At 41.8% G+C, this 16,920-nt stretch overlaps 1 protein-coding gene across 1 annotated transcript in view; it reads right to left on the reverse strand.

Moving 5' to 3' along the window:
* Positions 1-13,339: 13,339 nt before the first annotated feature.
* WNT2 (Wnt family member 2) overlaps positions 13,340-16,920 on the reverse strand; it is a 47,913-nt gene continuing 44,332 nt past the window's right edge. Inside the window, exon 5 of the mRNA XM_002751776.7 lies at positions 13,340-16,349. Within this exon, the coding sequence (XP_002751822.1) occupies positions 16,120-16,349 (230 nt within the window). The 3' untranslated portion in view covers positions 13,340-16,119. The remainder of the gene's footprint in view (positions 16,350-16,920) is intronic.

Here is a 16,920-nt window from a genome sequence, read left to right on the forward strand (position 1 = left end):
TTTACTGGTTTGTGTGCATAGAGCTGTTTGTAGTATCGTGATGGTAGTTTGTATTTCTGTGAAATTGGTGGTGATATCCCCTTTATCGGTTTTTATTGCATATGCTTGCTTCTTCTCTCTTTTCTTTTTTATTAATCTGGCTAGCGGTCTGTCTATTGTGTTGATCTTTTCAAAAAACCAGTTCCTGGATTTATTGATTTTTTTGAAGGGTTTTTTATGTCTCTGTCTCCTTGAATTCTGCTCTGATCTTAGTTGCTTCTTGTCTTCTGCTAGCGTTTGAGTTTTTTTTTTTTTTTATCTTGCCCCTCTAGCTCTTTCAATTTTGATGGTGGGGGTGGATTTTAGATCTTTCCTTGCCTCTCATGTGGGCATTTATTGCTATAAATTTCCCTCTAGAAATTGCTTTAAATGTGTCCCAGAGATTCTGGAATGTCGTGTATTTGTTCTCATTGATTTCGAAGAACATCTTTATTTCTGCCTTCATTTCATTGTTTATCCAGTCAACATTCAAGAGCCAGTTGTTCAGTTTCCATGAAGTTGTGCAGTTCTGAGTTAGTTTCTTAATGCTAAGTTCTAATTTGATTGCACTGTGCTCTGAGAGACTGTTTATTATGATTTCTGTTCTTTTGCATTTGCTGAGGAATGATTTATTTCCAATCATGTGGTCGATTTTAGAGTAGGTGTGATATGGTGCTGAGAAGAATGCATATGCTGTGGATTTGGGGTGGAGAGTTCTGTAGATGTCCATTAGGTTTGCTTGGTCCAGATCTGAGTTCAAGTCCTGGATATCCTTATACATTTTCTGTCTTGTTGATCCATCTAATATTGACAGTGTGAGTCTCCCACCATTATTTTGTGGGAGTCTAAGTCTCTTTGTAGGTGATTAAGAACTTGCTTTATATATCTGGGTGCTCCTGTATTGGATGTGTATATATTTAGGATTATTAGCTCTTCTTGTTACATCGATCCTTTTACCATGATGTAATGCCCTTCTTTGTCTCTCTTGACCTTTGTTGGTTTAAAGTCTATTTTATTAGAGACTAGGATTGCTACTCCTGCTATTTTTCTGCTCTCCATTTTCTTGCTAAATCTTCTTCCATCCCTTTATTTTGAGCCTATGTGTGTCCTTACACATGAGATGGGTTTCCTGGATACAGCACACTGATGGTTTTTGACTTTTTATCCAATTTGCCTGTCTGTGTCTTTTGATTGAGGCATTAAGCCCATTTATATTTAAGGTTAATATTGTTAAATGTGAATTTGATCCTGCCGTTTTGATGCTATCTGGTTGTTTTGCCCATTAGTTGCAGTTACTTCATTGTGTCGATAGTCTTTACCATTTGGTACATTTTTGGAGTGGCTGGTACTTGTTCCTTTCTATGGTTAGTGCTTTTTTCAGGAGTTCTTGTAAGGCAGGCCTGGTGGTGACAAAATCTCTCAGCAATTGCTTGTTCATAAAGAATTTTATTTCTCCTTCGCTTATGAAGCTTAGTTCAGTTAGATGTGAAATTCTAGGTTGAAAGTTCTTTTCTTTAAGGATGTTGAGAATTGGTCCCCACTGTCTCACTCTCTTCTGGCTTGTAGGCTTTCTGCTGAGAGATCCACTGTGAGTCTAATGGGCTTCCCTTTGTGGGTAACCCGACCTTTCTCTCTGGTGGCCCTTAGCATTTTTTCCTTCATTTCAACCCTGGTGAATTTGACAATTATGTGCCTTGAGGTTGCTCTTGTTGAGAAATATCTTTGTGGTGTTCTCTGTATTTCCTGGACTTGAATGTTGGCCCACCTTGCTAGGTTGGGGACGTTCTCCTGGATAATATCCTGAAGAGTGTTTTCTAGCTTGGATTCATTCTCTCCATCACATTCAGATACACCTATCAAACGTAGATTAGGTCTTTTCACATAATCCCATATTTCTTGGAGGCTTTGTTCATTTCTTTTCACTCTTTTTTCTCTGATCCTGCCTTCTCATTTTATTTCATTGAGTTGATCTTCAATCTCTGATAGCCTTTCTTCTGCTTGGTCAATTTGGCTATTGAAACTTAGGTATGCTTCACGAAGTTCTTGTGTTGTGTTTTTCAGCTCCATCAAATCATTTATTTTCTGCTCTAAGCTGTTTATTCTTGTTAGCATTTCATCTAACCTTTTTTCAAGGTTCTTCCTTTCTTTGCATTGGTTAGAACATGTTCTTTTTTTTTTTGAGATGGAGTTTCGCTGTTGTTACCCAGACTGGAGTGCAATGGCACGATCTTGGCTCACTGCAACCTCCGCCTCCTGGGTTCAAGCAATTCTCCTGCCTCAGCCTCCCGAGTAGCTGGGACTACAGGCATGCATCACTATGCCCAGCTAATTTCTGCATTTTTAGTAGAGACGGGGTTTCACCTCATTGACCATGATGGTCTTGATCTCTTGACCTCATGATCCGCCCGCCTCGGCCTCCCAAAGTGCTAGGATTATAGGCGTGAGCCACCATGCCCTGCCAGAACATGTTCTTTTAGCTCAGAGAAATTTGTTATTACCCACCTTCTGAAGCCTGTTTCTGTCAATTCATCAGATTCATTCTTCATCCAGCTTTGTTCCATTGCTGGTGAGGAGTTGTGATCCTTAGGAGGAGAGGTATTCTGGATTTTGATGTTTTCGTCCTTTTTGGGCTGATTTCTTCCCATCTTCATGGATTTATCTCCCTGTGGTCTTTGTAGTTGGTCTCTTTCAGATGAGATCTCTGAGTGGACATCCTTTTTGTTGATGTTGAAGTCATTTCTTAGACCGTTCAGCTATGCTACCTACTGATGATGTTGAAGCCATTTCTTTCTGTTTTTAGTTTTGCTTCTGATAGGTCCCTCTGCTGCAGGACTGCTGGAGGTTGACTCCAGACCTTGCTTGCCTGGGGATCACCTGTGCCAGCTGCAGAACAGTAAGGGTTGCTGCCATCTTTGTCCCAGAAGGGTACCCACCAGATGTCAGCTGAGCTCTCCTTTATGAGGTGTCTCTTTGGATACACAGGGGTCAGGAAGCTGCTTGAGGGGACAGTTGTTCCTTATAGGAGCTCATGTCCTGAGTTGGGAGCTCTGTTGTTCCATTCAGAGTTGCTGGGAAGGTATGTTTAAGTCTGCTGCAGTGGAACTCATAACTGCCTTTTTTTTTTCCCAGGTGCTCTGTCCTGGGAAGGTGGGGCTCTATTTATAAGTTCCTGATGTGCTGCTACCTTTTTTCAGGGATGCCCTGCCCAGCAAGGAGGTAGTGTAATCACAGTCTTCCAGAAGAGGTGTTGCTGAGCTGCCCTGGGCTCTGCCCAGCTGCTGTGTGAACTTCCTTGTGTTTTTGTTTACAGAGGTACAATTAGAACTGCCTTGGTAATGGCGGTTTACCTCAGTGATGGTGGACTGCCCCAGTAAAGGCGGATTGCCTTGGTAATGGTGGAGTACCTCGGTAATGGTGGACTGCCTTAGTAATGGTGGACTACCTTGGTAATGGCAGACTGCCTTGGTAATGGTGGACTGCCTCAGTAGTGGTGGACTGCCTTGGTAATGGCTGACTCCCTTCCCCCAACTGAGCTGGACTGTCCTGGGTCCAACTGCACTTGCTGCAAAATTCTCAATCCAGAACGTTTCAGATTTCTGGTTTTGTGGAGGTGGGACCCCCTGAGCCAGATCACCTGGCTCCCTGTTTCAGCCCCCTTTTTTTCAGTCGAATGAGTGGCTCTGTATCCAAGGCATTCCAAGTGCCTGTTGAAACATCCACTGAGATTTGTGTGAATTTTTGTGTGGAGACATGCTGCTCTGGCTGAAACAGACATGCTGGAAACACATGCCACTTCTCAGCCCAGGAATCTCCTGGTCTGTGGGCAGTAAAAACTTGTTTGGAAATGGAGTGATCACTCACCCTCTGTGTTGTTCTCACAGGGAACTGTGCTCCAGAGCTGTTCCTATTTGGCCATCTTGGATCCAAGTCCTATCAGCATTCATATTGTTCATTTTTAATTTTCTTTTATTCTAAACAGATTTATTTATATAATCTGTCTGTAGTAATTTTATTATGTAATATTCTTGGGAGTCTAAGTGTATAGTTTGTCTGTTCTGTGACTCTTGATCATGGTGGCTTATTTTGTGGTGTGTTTCGTAATTTTGAAGTATGAGCTCAGGTTTGGTGAAATTTTTATCTATGGGAATCCCCTTCAGCCTGGTTAAAAATGTGAGCTTCAAGGAGGTTTTGCCTTTGCGTCTGCTCAATCCAGAAAGTTTTAAAGGTTGATTTCTTGGCTAAACAATTCCTGGCACATACAAGTTATATAAATTCTAACATCAGAATAAGGTGAGAAGAGGAGGTCAGCTGTAAATGGTCAGAGGACACATTTTCTCTACTATAATTCTATTTTACCACAGACTAGTTACTTGTTGATTCTCTGTGGTTGTGGTCATGTTTTTCCTTTATTAAATCCATAGCCCTTTGACGAGTCTGACTTTAACCTTATTTCCTGCACCAACATGGTCTTCAAAACCCAAACATCTAGATAGAAAAATTAGTAAACTTCTATCAGGGTACCAAATCTTGGTTTTTCAGCTTTCTCTTCATTTTGGTCTTTGGAGCTTTCCTGTATTTGAAACTAAAAGTTGAGAGAGTTCACTTATACATTTCAAAAGATGTTTATTTTACTTTATATAAAATTTCTAGGTATTTGTAGCTAGGGGCTTTTTTTAGAGATATTTGGTTTGCCATATTACCAGAAATATTTATGTCTCATTTATTTCATTTATCTTATTCTATGCTGTTTCCCAAACACTAGGAAAAATATTTGGCAGATAGTAAGTTGTACCAGATATTTGTTGAATAAATAATTGTTGAATTAAGAAACAAGGCTGAATAACATCCATGTATTTTAAAAGAAAATTTCAGAAGATAGATTCTTAACTCAAGGCAGCAGCTGTAAGGATGGGAATTTTAGGGACTGTTCAAGGACAATGAAAGGAAAATGATATTTGGAGATGAGTTGTTCCCTGTCATGAGTGTTAATATATTCTACCTAGGGGTCTAATTCTGTTATAGTTGCTGTTAAGAAAAAGGCTTACGTGTCCAAGGAATAGAAAAATTTCTTTTGGCCATCATCTCACTCTATTTATTGCTCCAAAAGAATGAATCATTTGAATCCAATAAAAGTTGATTAAAAGAAAGAATGAATCAAATGCTAGGCAGGATTAAACTCCCTAGATTTTATTTACTTATTTAAAGTACCACCTTCTTCATGATCTCACATTTCTTAACAGCTTTCTCACAGATTGAAATACATATCTGGGGACAGTGTTTTCCCCATCATGAATAAACATGAGTGTTAATCTATTCCATATACTTTTAGAATAATTGTAATAAACATTTTCTACCCTCTACCCTTGTTTAAGATTTTATTTATACAAAGATTCTCTCACTTTCCTTCACTCTGCGGATAGTCATGTGAGGACTTGTCCTTGGTTCCTTTATTTTCTGAAGAGATTTTTCTTTTATTAATTTGATCACCATCAGAAACAACCCCAATCACAAGGTTGGACTAAGTGAGCAGTCAATTGAAAATCAGTTGAAGGTCAGTGCTGGGAACCCATATTCATCCCTGCTTGACTGTTTCTAGATTAAAAGGTATATTAGTCTGTTTTCACACTGCTGATAAATACATACCTGAGACTAGGCAATTTTTAAAGAAAAAGAAGTTTCATGAACTTACAGTTCCTTATGGCTGAGGAGACCTCACAATCATGGTGGAAGGCAAAAGGCACATCTTTCAAGGTGGCAGGCAAGAGAGAATGAGAACCAAGTGACATGGGAAACCTTATAAAACCATCAAATATCATATGAGACTTATTTACTACCATGAGAACAGAATGAGGGAACTGCCCCCATGATTCAATTATCTCCCATAGGGTCCTTCCTATAACACGTGGACATTATGGGAGCTATCATTCAAGATGAGATTTGGGTGGGGACACAGCCAAACCATATCAGAAGGGGAAAGATTACCTTTTGTTTCTAGAAGCATTATCCAGTAATTTAGTATTGTACAAATCTTCCCAGTTTGCTTTATGTAGAGAAAGAACACCCATACTTCATGTTAAATGAGGCAAAAATCTTATTGTTAAAAGATGCCAATATTATATTTATATGTACTTTGTGTCTTTAAAATATTTTAAATACATCATTACATTCTAATGCAATTCCAAGAAACTATTTCTTATATATTGCTGCTAAGAAAATTATTCATTCTTGAATGAGCAGGCAAGATTATTGTGAAAAGTATTTTTTAAATTACTGACATGCTAATTCAACCTGAGTAATTAAACATTAGGCAGGGGCTTGGAGAAAACTCTTAAAATATGATTCATACCATTGTCTAAATTTATACATATTATTTTAGAATGATTATCAACTGTGGATTAACTCTACATGACAGAGAAGGCAGATTTCTCATGACCAGAAATCTCAGATTTTCTGCAAGAATCTAAAAACTATTTTATTTTTTGAGACTGAATTTCACGCTTGTCACCAGGCTGGAGTGCAACGGTGCCATCTTGCCTAACTGCAACCTCTGCCTCCCAGGTTCAAGCAATTCTCTTGCCTTGGCCTCCAGAGTAGCTGGGATTACAGGTGCCTGCTACCATGCACAGCTAATTTTTGTATTTTTAGTAGAGATGAGGTTTCACCATGTTGGCCAGGTTGGTCTCGAACTCATGACCTCAAGTGATCCATCCACCTCGACCTCCCAAAGTGTTGGGATTACAGGCATGAGCCACAGTGCCTGGCCTATTTTATTTAAAAAAAAAAAAAATGTGCCTGTTGTGTATAATCCAAAGTCACTTTCTGGTAGAGCTTTGTTCAATGTGTACCTACATATGATTTGCTATCTAAATTTCAAATAAATTAAATAGAAATCATAGAAATTTTTTGGCCATCCACGTATCCTCATTTTTGTTTAGAGAATATGATCATTGAACTGGTCATTTTCAATAGCCAGTTGGACAAATACTCATTGAGTTCTACCACAGAAAGTTCTGGTGTACCAGAAAGGACACTGGAGTGAGAGTTAGAAGATAAATACTTGAGTCCAGTCTGTGGCTCTTACAAGCCTTTTCTGAGCTGCAGCAAATTACCATATCCGAAACTTGCATCATCTCAAAAAATGGGGATACTCATATCTATATTTAAGGGTGGTTCTAGGCACCAAATCCAATCCAAATACTTTACAAAGTGCTTGTCAAGTAAAACAGAGCGTTTGGTGCTAGTCCTTCCAGAGGGCCCTGAGGAAGGGTATGTCTGTCTTAATCACGCTTGCATTTCCAGGACGTAGCACAGTGGTTGACTCACAGGAGATGCTCAATACAGCCATACTGAATGAATAATAACTGTCCTTCCCTGAAGATGATTCAGAGTATCTTGCTCATATCACAGTTTGAACCATGAAGTTTCTTTTGTTTTCCCATGAATAACATCCAGGGGTTGGAATAAATGTCTGCAACGTTCCTTCCAAAGATGACATTCTGTGACGCTGGGAATTTTTACTCTCTGGATCCTGAAGTATCATGTAACCTCACTGCTCTCTTGAAGGCCTATATCCATGTGACAGAACAATAATAATTTTCAGGAACTATTTAATCATCTGTCTACAATATGCAGACCACAGGAATTATCTTGACTTAGTCATTCCGTTGGTTCAGAAAAATTAAAAGAAATTTGCCAGTGAATGGTTAATAGCCAGAGGAAGCATTCAAATTCATTTGTCTGTATAGACAGTCTACTGAGTAATTCTTACTCAAGTTACTAAATCCTGTAGAAGAGGAAAATTTCTCATCTGTGAATCATGATTCTAATAAAATCTCCAAGGGCTGGTGTAAATACTTTTAAAAACACAAGTGCTTATTATTTCATGAGAGTTGCTGAGAAGATAAGGCATTGTTTATAGTTACAGCAATATATAGGAAAATTAAACCCATACTCCCTTCTCCTTCAAGTCATACTCTTAGGCTGGGAATATTTGTCTTGATTAAGCATGATTCCAAAATGACAATTCAGGGTTCAAGGCCTTTCACGAAGCCTTCATTACTATTGGAGAATAATGATCCGGGGCAGATGCCAAAGTTATATGGGTGGGTAGACTTTTGGACACACCAATTCAGATTTTGTTTTCTATACTTCCTGCTATCTCTTCGACTGGTGGGTAACCTCCACCTGTAACTTGAAGCACCTAAACATTTACAGATGGGTTTACAGTGCCCCCCAGCCTCTGCTGAAGTCACCAGTGTGAGCATTCCAGCTGAGTGAATCCTGGATGCATCTTTGTCATTTAATTATTTGAGCTGGGTTTACGGGCAGTAATGTGATTCCTCTTGTCTGTGGAACTTAGGAAAGCCTACAGTGCTATTAAAAGAGGACTGGGTAAACTGCCTGGGGAAATCCAGGGCCTGTGATTCAATTACAGGGGCTTTCACAGGGTCAGTCACTACCCGGAAATTACAAAATCAAGTTAAGGATCCAAAAATAGTCTACATGTTAAATTGATCATGTTGATCAGATTTGAATCATGCTCTTATCTAGAACTAGATAATACCATGAAGGAACGGATCACGAGCTATTTGTTCATCCAAGTGGTTCTTGTCTGATCGGTACTTCGTTGGGCAGCATCAAACACAAAATCAGTTCGGCTCATGAAAACTTGTCAAGGTGTAGACAGGCTTTCTGATTACTTCTATCAGCCAGTTGTCATCTGCCTTAAATTCTCTAGCCAGCAGGGCTTACCCTTCTTTTTTTGAGACAGTCTTCCTCAGTTGCCCAGGCTGGAGTGCAGTGGTATGATCTCGGCTCACTGCAGCCTCCACCTCCTGGATTCAAGTGATTCTTCTGTCTCAGCCTCCCGAATAGCTGGGATTACAGGCATGTGCCATCACGTCTGGTTAATTTTTATAGTTTTAGTAGAGATGGGGTTTCACCATGTTGGCCAGGATGATCTTGAACTTCTGACATCAAGCGATCCACCTGCCTTGGCTTCCCAAAGTGCTGGGATTTTATAGGCGGGAGCAACCGCGCCTGGCCCAGAGTTACCCTTCTTGTCCACCATCCCAGCTGGTTTTTTTCCTGCACTCAACTTCATTTTACCTCCAGCATGCACCCCTTTCCCACCCGTTACTGGCATACATTAGACAATATTTCACTTTATTCTCTGCTAAAATACCAGGTGGACCATGCCAAGGGTACCTGTACCTGTGCTACCTGTGGTGGGGCAACTGGCAGTGAGGAGGGGGGTTTCAATGAATAACCTGCAAATGAGATCCATCCTGACCTTAAACTTGAAATTCTCTCTTCGCTTGAAACCCAGACTTTCTTTGTTTTGCAGGATCTCCTCCTTATTATTACTCTCTCTGCTGACTGCCTTGAGAAACTCAACTTGCCTATTGTTCAGTTGCCTGTTGCAGAGGTCTGCTGTTCTCACTCCTCCACCTTCCCAGGCATACATATCTTGGGGATTTGGGGTTTTCTGTTTTTGTTTTTCCCACTGAGAGTATTGTGAAACTGAAGAATTCCTAAGAGCTCTGCCTCCAGCTTCTAAAACCACATGACTGTTTCTATTTGTTATTCTTTCTATTGTTTGTCTGATTCCCCTCGGTTAATACCCATCCTAGAAACCCAGGAGCCTCACATTTGCACAGACTCCAGAGATACACAGTGCGGGCCTCCGGGAGCTTCCAGTCAAGTCTTAGCCTTTCTCATTCTGCCCCATGATGCTGAGGGGTTTCACAACTGCCCCTTTTCCTAAAGATTCCTTCCTAGAGAGTCTGATATGTTAATACTGAGAAGCAATCCCATTCAACTAATGTTCCCAATGAGGTGTTCCTAACTCAAAGTGGCTTGCATTTTAATAGAGGGCTTAACCCAAAGTGTTAGACCAGTGGTTCTCAACTGAGAACAATTTCATATAGTGGGTGGAGAGAGACTACGGATGCTTCCAAACATCCTACAATATATAGGACAGCCTCTCACAGAAAAAGTTGGGAAATCGGAAAATTTCATTGACAATTTCAGAGCAAAAATATTGGGGGGAGATATCCTTTGAAAAACATACCTAGACACATGACTCACTACCACCTCTTTTTATTTTAATTTTTCAAGATATAGGATCTTGCTATATTGTCCAGGCTTGGGAGAAGTGGCACCATTATAACTCTCTATAGCCTTGAACCCCTGGGCTCAACTCATCCTCCTACCTCAGCCTCCCAAATAGCTAGAACTATAGGTGTGTGCCATCATGTCCAGCTATTTTTTTTTTTTTTTTGTAGAGGGATGTTGCTACTTTGCTCAGGCTGGTTTTAAACTCCTGACCTTAAATGACCCTCCTGCTTTGGTTTCCCAAAGTGCTAGAATTACAGTCATGAGCCACCACACCAGCAAAACTGCTCTCTCTTTTTTAGATCATCCAAGTAGGTGTAAGAGTTTCTAGATGGGTAGGTGGAATCCTAGAGGGACAGGGTGCAGTGTAACCACAGGGCTACAGTGCAGTGCTTGAAGTGCAAAACCAGTGCCTTGATTAGCCAGATCACCCCAAAACATAGCTCATCCAGGAAAAAAAAGTGGGGAGGGTGGACTTCCTTTTCTAGAGGAGAGTTTATTCCCATTTTCTGAGCTTTTACTGCTTGATGGAAATAGCCCATAAACTTAGGATGCTCAGATCTCAGTAACCGGGCAAGGGATGCTGCATGTTTCTGATCAAGCAGAGAAAATGACATTTCAGCCCAGAGTCAGCACTTACAGGGAACGCAATAATTTGAGAAGCTGATGGAGTGACTTAGCTGCTGGGGAAAGACACTGGATTTATAAACACTGACAAAACATGCTAACATTGAGAGAGGGCAAGCACTTAGATAGGGACACATGGGGAAAAATGTGGTGTAATTTCTCCATTTTTTTTTTTTTTTTTGAGACGGAGTTTCCCTCTTCTTACCCAGGCTGGAGTGCAATGGTGCGATCTCACCTCACCGCAACCTCCACCTCCTGGGTTCAAGCAATTCTCCTGCCTCAGCCTCCCGAGTAGCTGGGACTACAGGCGCGTGCCACCATGCCCAGCTAATTTTTGTATTTTTAGTAGAGATGGGGTTTCACCATGTTGACCAGGATGGTCTCGATTTCTTGACCTCGTAATCCACCCGCCTTGGCCTCCCAAAATGCTGGGATTATAGGCGTGAGCCACCACGCCCAGCCATTTTCTCCATTTTTAACATAAGTCTTACCCATCAACTCACAATAGATGTCAGTGATGCAAGTCAATTGCCTTCCCTGAACATCTTTACAAACTTGAAAGATGCTTCTCAATTGAGTTGTTTGAAGTATGGTCCTGAGAAAAGACGAGGGAATCATTCCCATAACCTGCAGGGACATCTTTTCACTAGAGGGTTTGGCAAGACTACCATGAGTTTAAAACAACAAAGTTAACACTGAAAATTCACTTTATTATGTTTTGATTTCACAGAAAACGTGGACTTGTAAATAACAATAGTTCTTTGCAACAATCTGCGTGACACTTTTATTAGCTTGTGCAAGTGGGAGGTTTGGTTAAACAGAAATCCATGTGAATGTGGCGGGGGGGAGAAAACTACAGCTGGAACTACTATGATTTAGAAAAATAATAATCATGTTGGGTTTTTGCAAACCACCTGTCACCTTGCTGATCCCCAGAAAAATGTAAAGAACATTCTCATGGATGAGTGAAAATTTTCTCTGCCTAGGTAAGGAGAAGGTCAAAAGCCTCATGGCTTAGCTGTCAAATCGCACCAGCGGATTGCTTTTCAGAGATTCAGTGCAGACCTGACAAAAGCTATTTACCAGCTTTGGAACTGGGGAGGTTTATTTGATGAGTACAACTCTTGCTCTTAAGATAAGGAAACCCAAGTTGAAGTACAGTAAATAGACACAAAAGAATGGTTCTGGTCCATTGGACACCGCCTGAGCCTTTATTTTGAGAGTCGGCAAGAGGAGAGCTGAATGTTTTTCAGCTGAGCAAGTCAACAACAGCCTCAGGCCAGCTTTTAACACCAAGAAGTAAGGACAATACCCTGGCGTGAACAAGCCGGCCAGGAGAGCGCATGCACGGTCATGTCCGCTTCTGAGACAGCCCTGCTTTAGGTCTGTTAGAGTTGATGTGAGCTTCCTTAATAAATTAATATGGCCTAGAAACGTTGATGTGAAACTAGATTTTCTGACTTTAAAGCTACCTTCTTTGAAAAAGAAATGCAATGCCTGATTTTTTTTTCAGATTTTGTAATAATTCTAGTTAAAAAAAGAATATAGTTGTGACCGTTTCAAAACACCTCTTGAAATTAATATTGACTGCCTAAAACAGAGCTACACGATAGGTGTGGACAATCTGAGCCATGGTCTGGGTCCCTGAGCCTGGCGGGCCTCACGATGGCTCAGGAAGTAGGTGCTAGGTGTGGGAACAGGGAAATGACAGCCGGAAGAAGGGTGGGGGTTATCAATAAAAGCAGAAGCCATTGTCCCCCTCCCCGCTTTTTTTAAGAGACTTAGTCTCACTCTGTTGCTCAGGCTGGAGTACGGTGGTGCAATCTCTGCTCACTGTAACCTCCACCTCCTGGGCTCAAGTGATTCTCATGCCTCATCATCCTGAGTAGCTGGGATTACAGGTGTCTGCTACCATACCCAACTAATTTTTGTATTTTTAGTAGAGACAGTTTCACCATGTTGGCCAGGCTGATCTCAAACTCCTGACCTCAAGTGATCCACATGCCCTGGCCTCCCAAAATGCTGGGATTACAGGTGTGAGCTACTGTGCCGGCCTGGAAAAAGCCATTACCCTTGATCATCAAGCTTGGCCAGTCACCTGGCAAAAGTCACCAGGTTCTTTTCCTCTCATGTCCCCTCCCATCATCTGGCCCCACCCAGATGACACAGGATAGATCCCTCTTTTCAGATGTTTATTTCAATCTGGTGACAGCTGGTGAAGGGAGACCATATAGCATTCTGGGTGCCCTAAGCCTCTTCCGCTTCCATTCTGAGGCATCTGTAGTCCAGTAACTTGCCAGAGCCCTCCATCATCCCTGAGGGGCACAGAGCCAGCGCTTGGTGTGGTCGTGGCACTGGGAACTAATGTGCTTGAGGTTAAGTCACTTGAGGGGATAAATTGGTCTCTTAAGGCAGAGCATTAACTCTTTCAGGCCATGGAGGGCTACCCAGGATGCTGAAACCGAATGCACATTGACAAAGTGTGTTCCAAGAATACAGACAATATCAGTCAGCACCACACACCAACTTACAGAAGCAAATCTGTTAAAGAAAACAATTTCTATGCTCAGTCTCAGAGTCGTGTGCAGATTATATCTTTATTGCAGAAAACTCCAGTGAACTAGTCTATGTCCTGTTTCAGGAACTTTTTCAGATATTGTAGAAAATTAATAGACATTATCTTGGACCTAGAAAACTTCCATTTATAATAAGATTTTCATAAGGAAGAAACTTGTAAGGGGATTTCCCAGTTATTTTGTTACGGCTAGTTCGCACCATGCAGTCCCCTTAAAAGCCTCAGATAATTCAGAGTTACGGTGTATTTCACGTTCCTGGAATACTGGTCCTCTACCAAGCTCTAAGGCAAAGGAGCTTAAAATTACCTTCATTTATTTTCTAATTTTTTTCCAAATAATAGACATTTTATTTCAGAAGTAAAAGCGGATAACAACATTTCATTCTCTCAGTTTTCCCTCCTCAGTGGCAGGACCCATTGCCACTTGCGATGGTTGCCAGAGTCTCCCTTATGGATTAGGACAATTTATATAGGTTTCTATGTGGATATGCTTCATCCCCTTGTTACTTACCAGGAGGGATATATCTCAGCATAGAAAGAATGTCATATCTAAACCTCCCAGGCATTAAAAAAAAAAAAAACAAAACAAAAAACAGCAAACACCCCATTGGAAGCTAAAATTATTTAAAATCCACAGAGTTAATTCTGGGAGAAACTAGTTTGATTTAATGGATAAAGTCCTACAGTATCTCGGACATGCAGAGTGTGGTCCTATTTGTGATGGAGCACTGGGCAATGGCTGATATGTGCACCAATCCCTTTACCTCTTCTGGTCTCAATTTCCCCAAACTGAAGGGAGCTGGGATGTCTCCTAAGATCCTTTCCAATTCTAAACAGAGCCTGGATTGATGATTTCACAGTTCATCTAGCAGGATGAAGGGCTGATGGCTGTGGGACTCCCATGAAAGTGCCTTTGCACTCTCGTGAAGGCATGCACACCAGGATTCAGTGTAACTGAAGATGAGCAGCTGCTCACATGCCTGGCCTCCTTCACACCAAGCTCAGAGCAGCTACTGTCTTTCCACTGCTCCCCACCTTCTGAATCCATAAAATAAAAGGAGGAAAGGGTCACTTTGGAAAAGTTAGACAATAATTTGGGGGTTTGGGAGTGAGGGAAAGGGGATGAATTCTATCATTTTTAAGAGGGCTGGAGGCCAATGTCAACTATGACAAAGTATTCCAGTAGGTTGTTTTCCCCAAGCCTCAGTTTAAATGACCTACTGCACAGTATGAAAGAATGAGGGAGCATCAACAATTTGATACCAGATGCATGCAATGAAGTATCCTGTTAATGTAGCGCTGTAAGGAAGTCATATACAGAATAAGAACCAAGTTTTTAGGACCACTAGAAGTAGCTATTTCACCATTCTTTCATTTAATATAAAAAATGGTGCAGGCAGCCTCTCCATTTTCCCTGAATGTCATCTTTTGGTTGATGGCAGAAGCCAACAACTATTTGTATACTGATGCTCCCATAATTACAGCTGAGTCCCTTAAATATAGTCTCCAAGTTATGATTTGTTTGCAATATAATATAGCAGGGTTACCAACTTTATAAGCAATGCTATGTGTCATTTGCTTTAGGCTACGGTATCACATCATCTTGTAAGAATCAAATAAATACAATTAAATATGACAGGTCTTTAAACTGGGCTTGAAGGGTGATGGGCATTAGCTGACAGTGCACGTGGCTGACTTCTCTCAGACATCTGCTTATGGTAAGGCTGCCCCAGGCATGAGTTAGCTCTAGAAACCTCTCTGTCAGCATTTTAGTTCACCAATCTTGTATACCCCAAATTTTCATCCTCAAAGTCATTTCAGTTATGAAATTCCATGGGTCACATGCATAACACCAGACAGGAATTTGATTCTCCCTTTTCTCTTCATCTGTGCAGATACATTTCTAATATTCCATTCACTGAATTATTTTCGACCATATTCGCCCGATCATTACAGAATATTGCCCGACCATTCATCTTTTTAATTCCCTTCAGGTTCTATGTGAGAAGGAAGTCTCATTCCCTAAAGACTTTTTATATTGAGGGGACAGTAATGCAAAGCAATCCCTTTTGAGGGTTTTGCTCTTACAAAGATAGAACACACCATAGTATCAAAGGACACATGTCCCCACCCTGTTACATCAGATTTTAATATGGCAATAAATGCCTTAAAAATACACATTTTAAACTAAAATATGTATTGAAAGCCATCCTTCTCCAGGTAGTTACCAATTACCCCTAGGGGTGGTAGCTGTAAAATCACTTAATCAGACGAAAGTCTCGGTCTTTTCAAAAATTAAAGTTAACTCAGTGGCAATTGATTCTGCTTCCTTTACTGCACCTGTCAGGGAGAAGTGTGGAATTCCTTAATTAGGAGCATTTGTGGGTGGAAAGACATTGAGAAAGCTCCTTTGAGATGCTCTTTTTTCTACCTGGCAACTGCTCTAGAACGAAGAAAAGTCAAGGTGGGTGGAGACAGTGGTCTGGGCCCGCCACCCTCCCAGTTGAATAGCCTGTCATGCTATTTCCAAAGAGAACTCACCAGGAAGGGAGATGATCCCAGAACGCTGGAAGACGGATAGAATAGGGTAGGCTTTAGGTGCAGCATGTGCCCCCCCCACCGCCCCATCCTGAGGCCCCCAGGGAGGAAGAGGGGGCTTCTGTTGAGACAAGGGCCACATGCCTTAGGAAATATCCCCACAGAGAGAACCCGAAGGTCCAGTGTCCTTGCAGATCCAATGGAGTCCTTGTAGAAGGGAAGGTGGATGGTGACCTCTGCTGGGATCATGTGGGGCTTTTCCAGTCAGCGTTCTTGGGTGCCTTGCATGTGTGCACGTCCAGGGCTTCCAGGCAGTCCTGACAGCGCACGGCACAGCACCAGTGGAACTTACACCCACACTTGATCATCCGGGTGACATGGGAGGTGTCGTAGCCTCTTCCACAGCACATGACTTCACAGCTGTCCATGCCCCGGGAAGTCAGGTTGCACACACGGCCTGCTGTACCCAGGGAGCCTAGAAGACAAGCCAGGGAGTATTACTGAAAAGGTCTGGGTGGAATACAGTATGTCTCCGGAGGAGGAGTCACGAGGTCCATCCTGTAGGACAGAGCCCTGGCCCTCTCTCCCCACAACCTGGGGCTGTCGTATGTGTTCTGTAGGCCCATGCCGTGTGTGCTAATCCCTCTGTGCCAGCTGCAGAGAGTGCAGTAGTGCTGAGAGGGCCGAGTCCCAGAAGGGTTAACATGAAACCTTGGATTTCCTTGGACAACCCGAATCCAGCTTTCCTACTTCTGAGTTGGATCGACTTTTCAGATTATCCTTACCCAGTCTTCAATTTAAGGATCCTTGATTGAGCAGAGTCAGATCAAAATAAAAGAAGGATCTTTCCTGGTTCTCTCTCCCTACCTCAAACCACAATAAGGAAGCAGCGACCATATAGTTAGCTCTCTTGAAATTTGTCAGGGCATGGAGCCCTCAAAGGGAAGAAATGCTATCTCCCTAGACCTGCTTATTAGAAAGAGAATAGCACTCTGGTTCTGAAGGGGAGGCGTGGGCATCATTTGCACGAGGCCCTGAGGAGGGAG

Source organism: Callithrix jacchus, chromosome 11, assembly GCF_049354715.1.
Source record: "Callithrix jacchus isolate 240 chromosome 11, calJac240_pri, whole genome shotgun sequence".
Taxonomy (NCBI): Eukaryota; Metazoa; Chordata; class Mammalia; order Primates; family Cebidae; genus Callithrix; species Callithrix jacchus.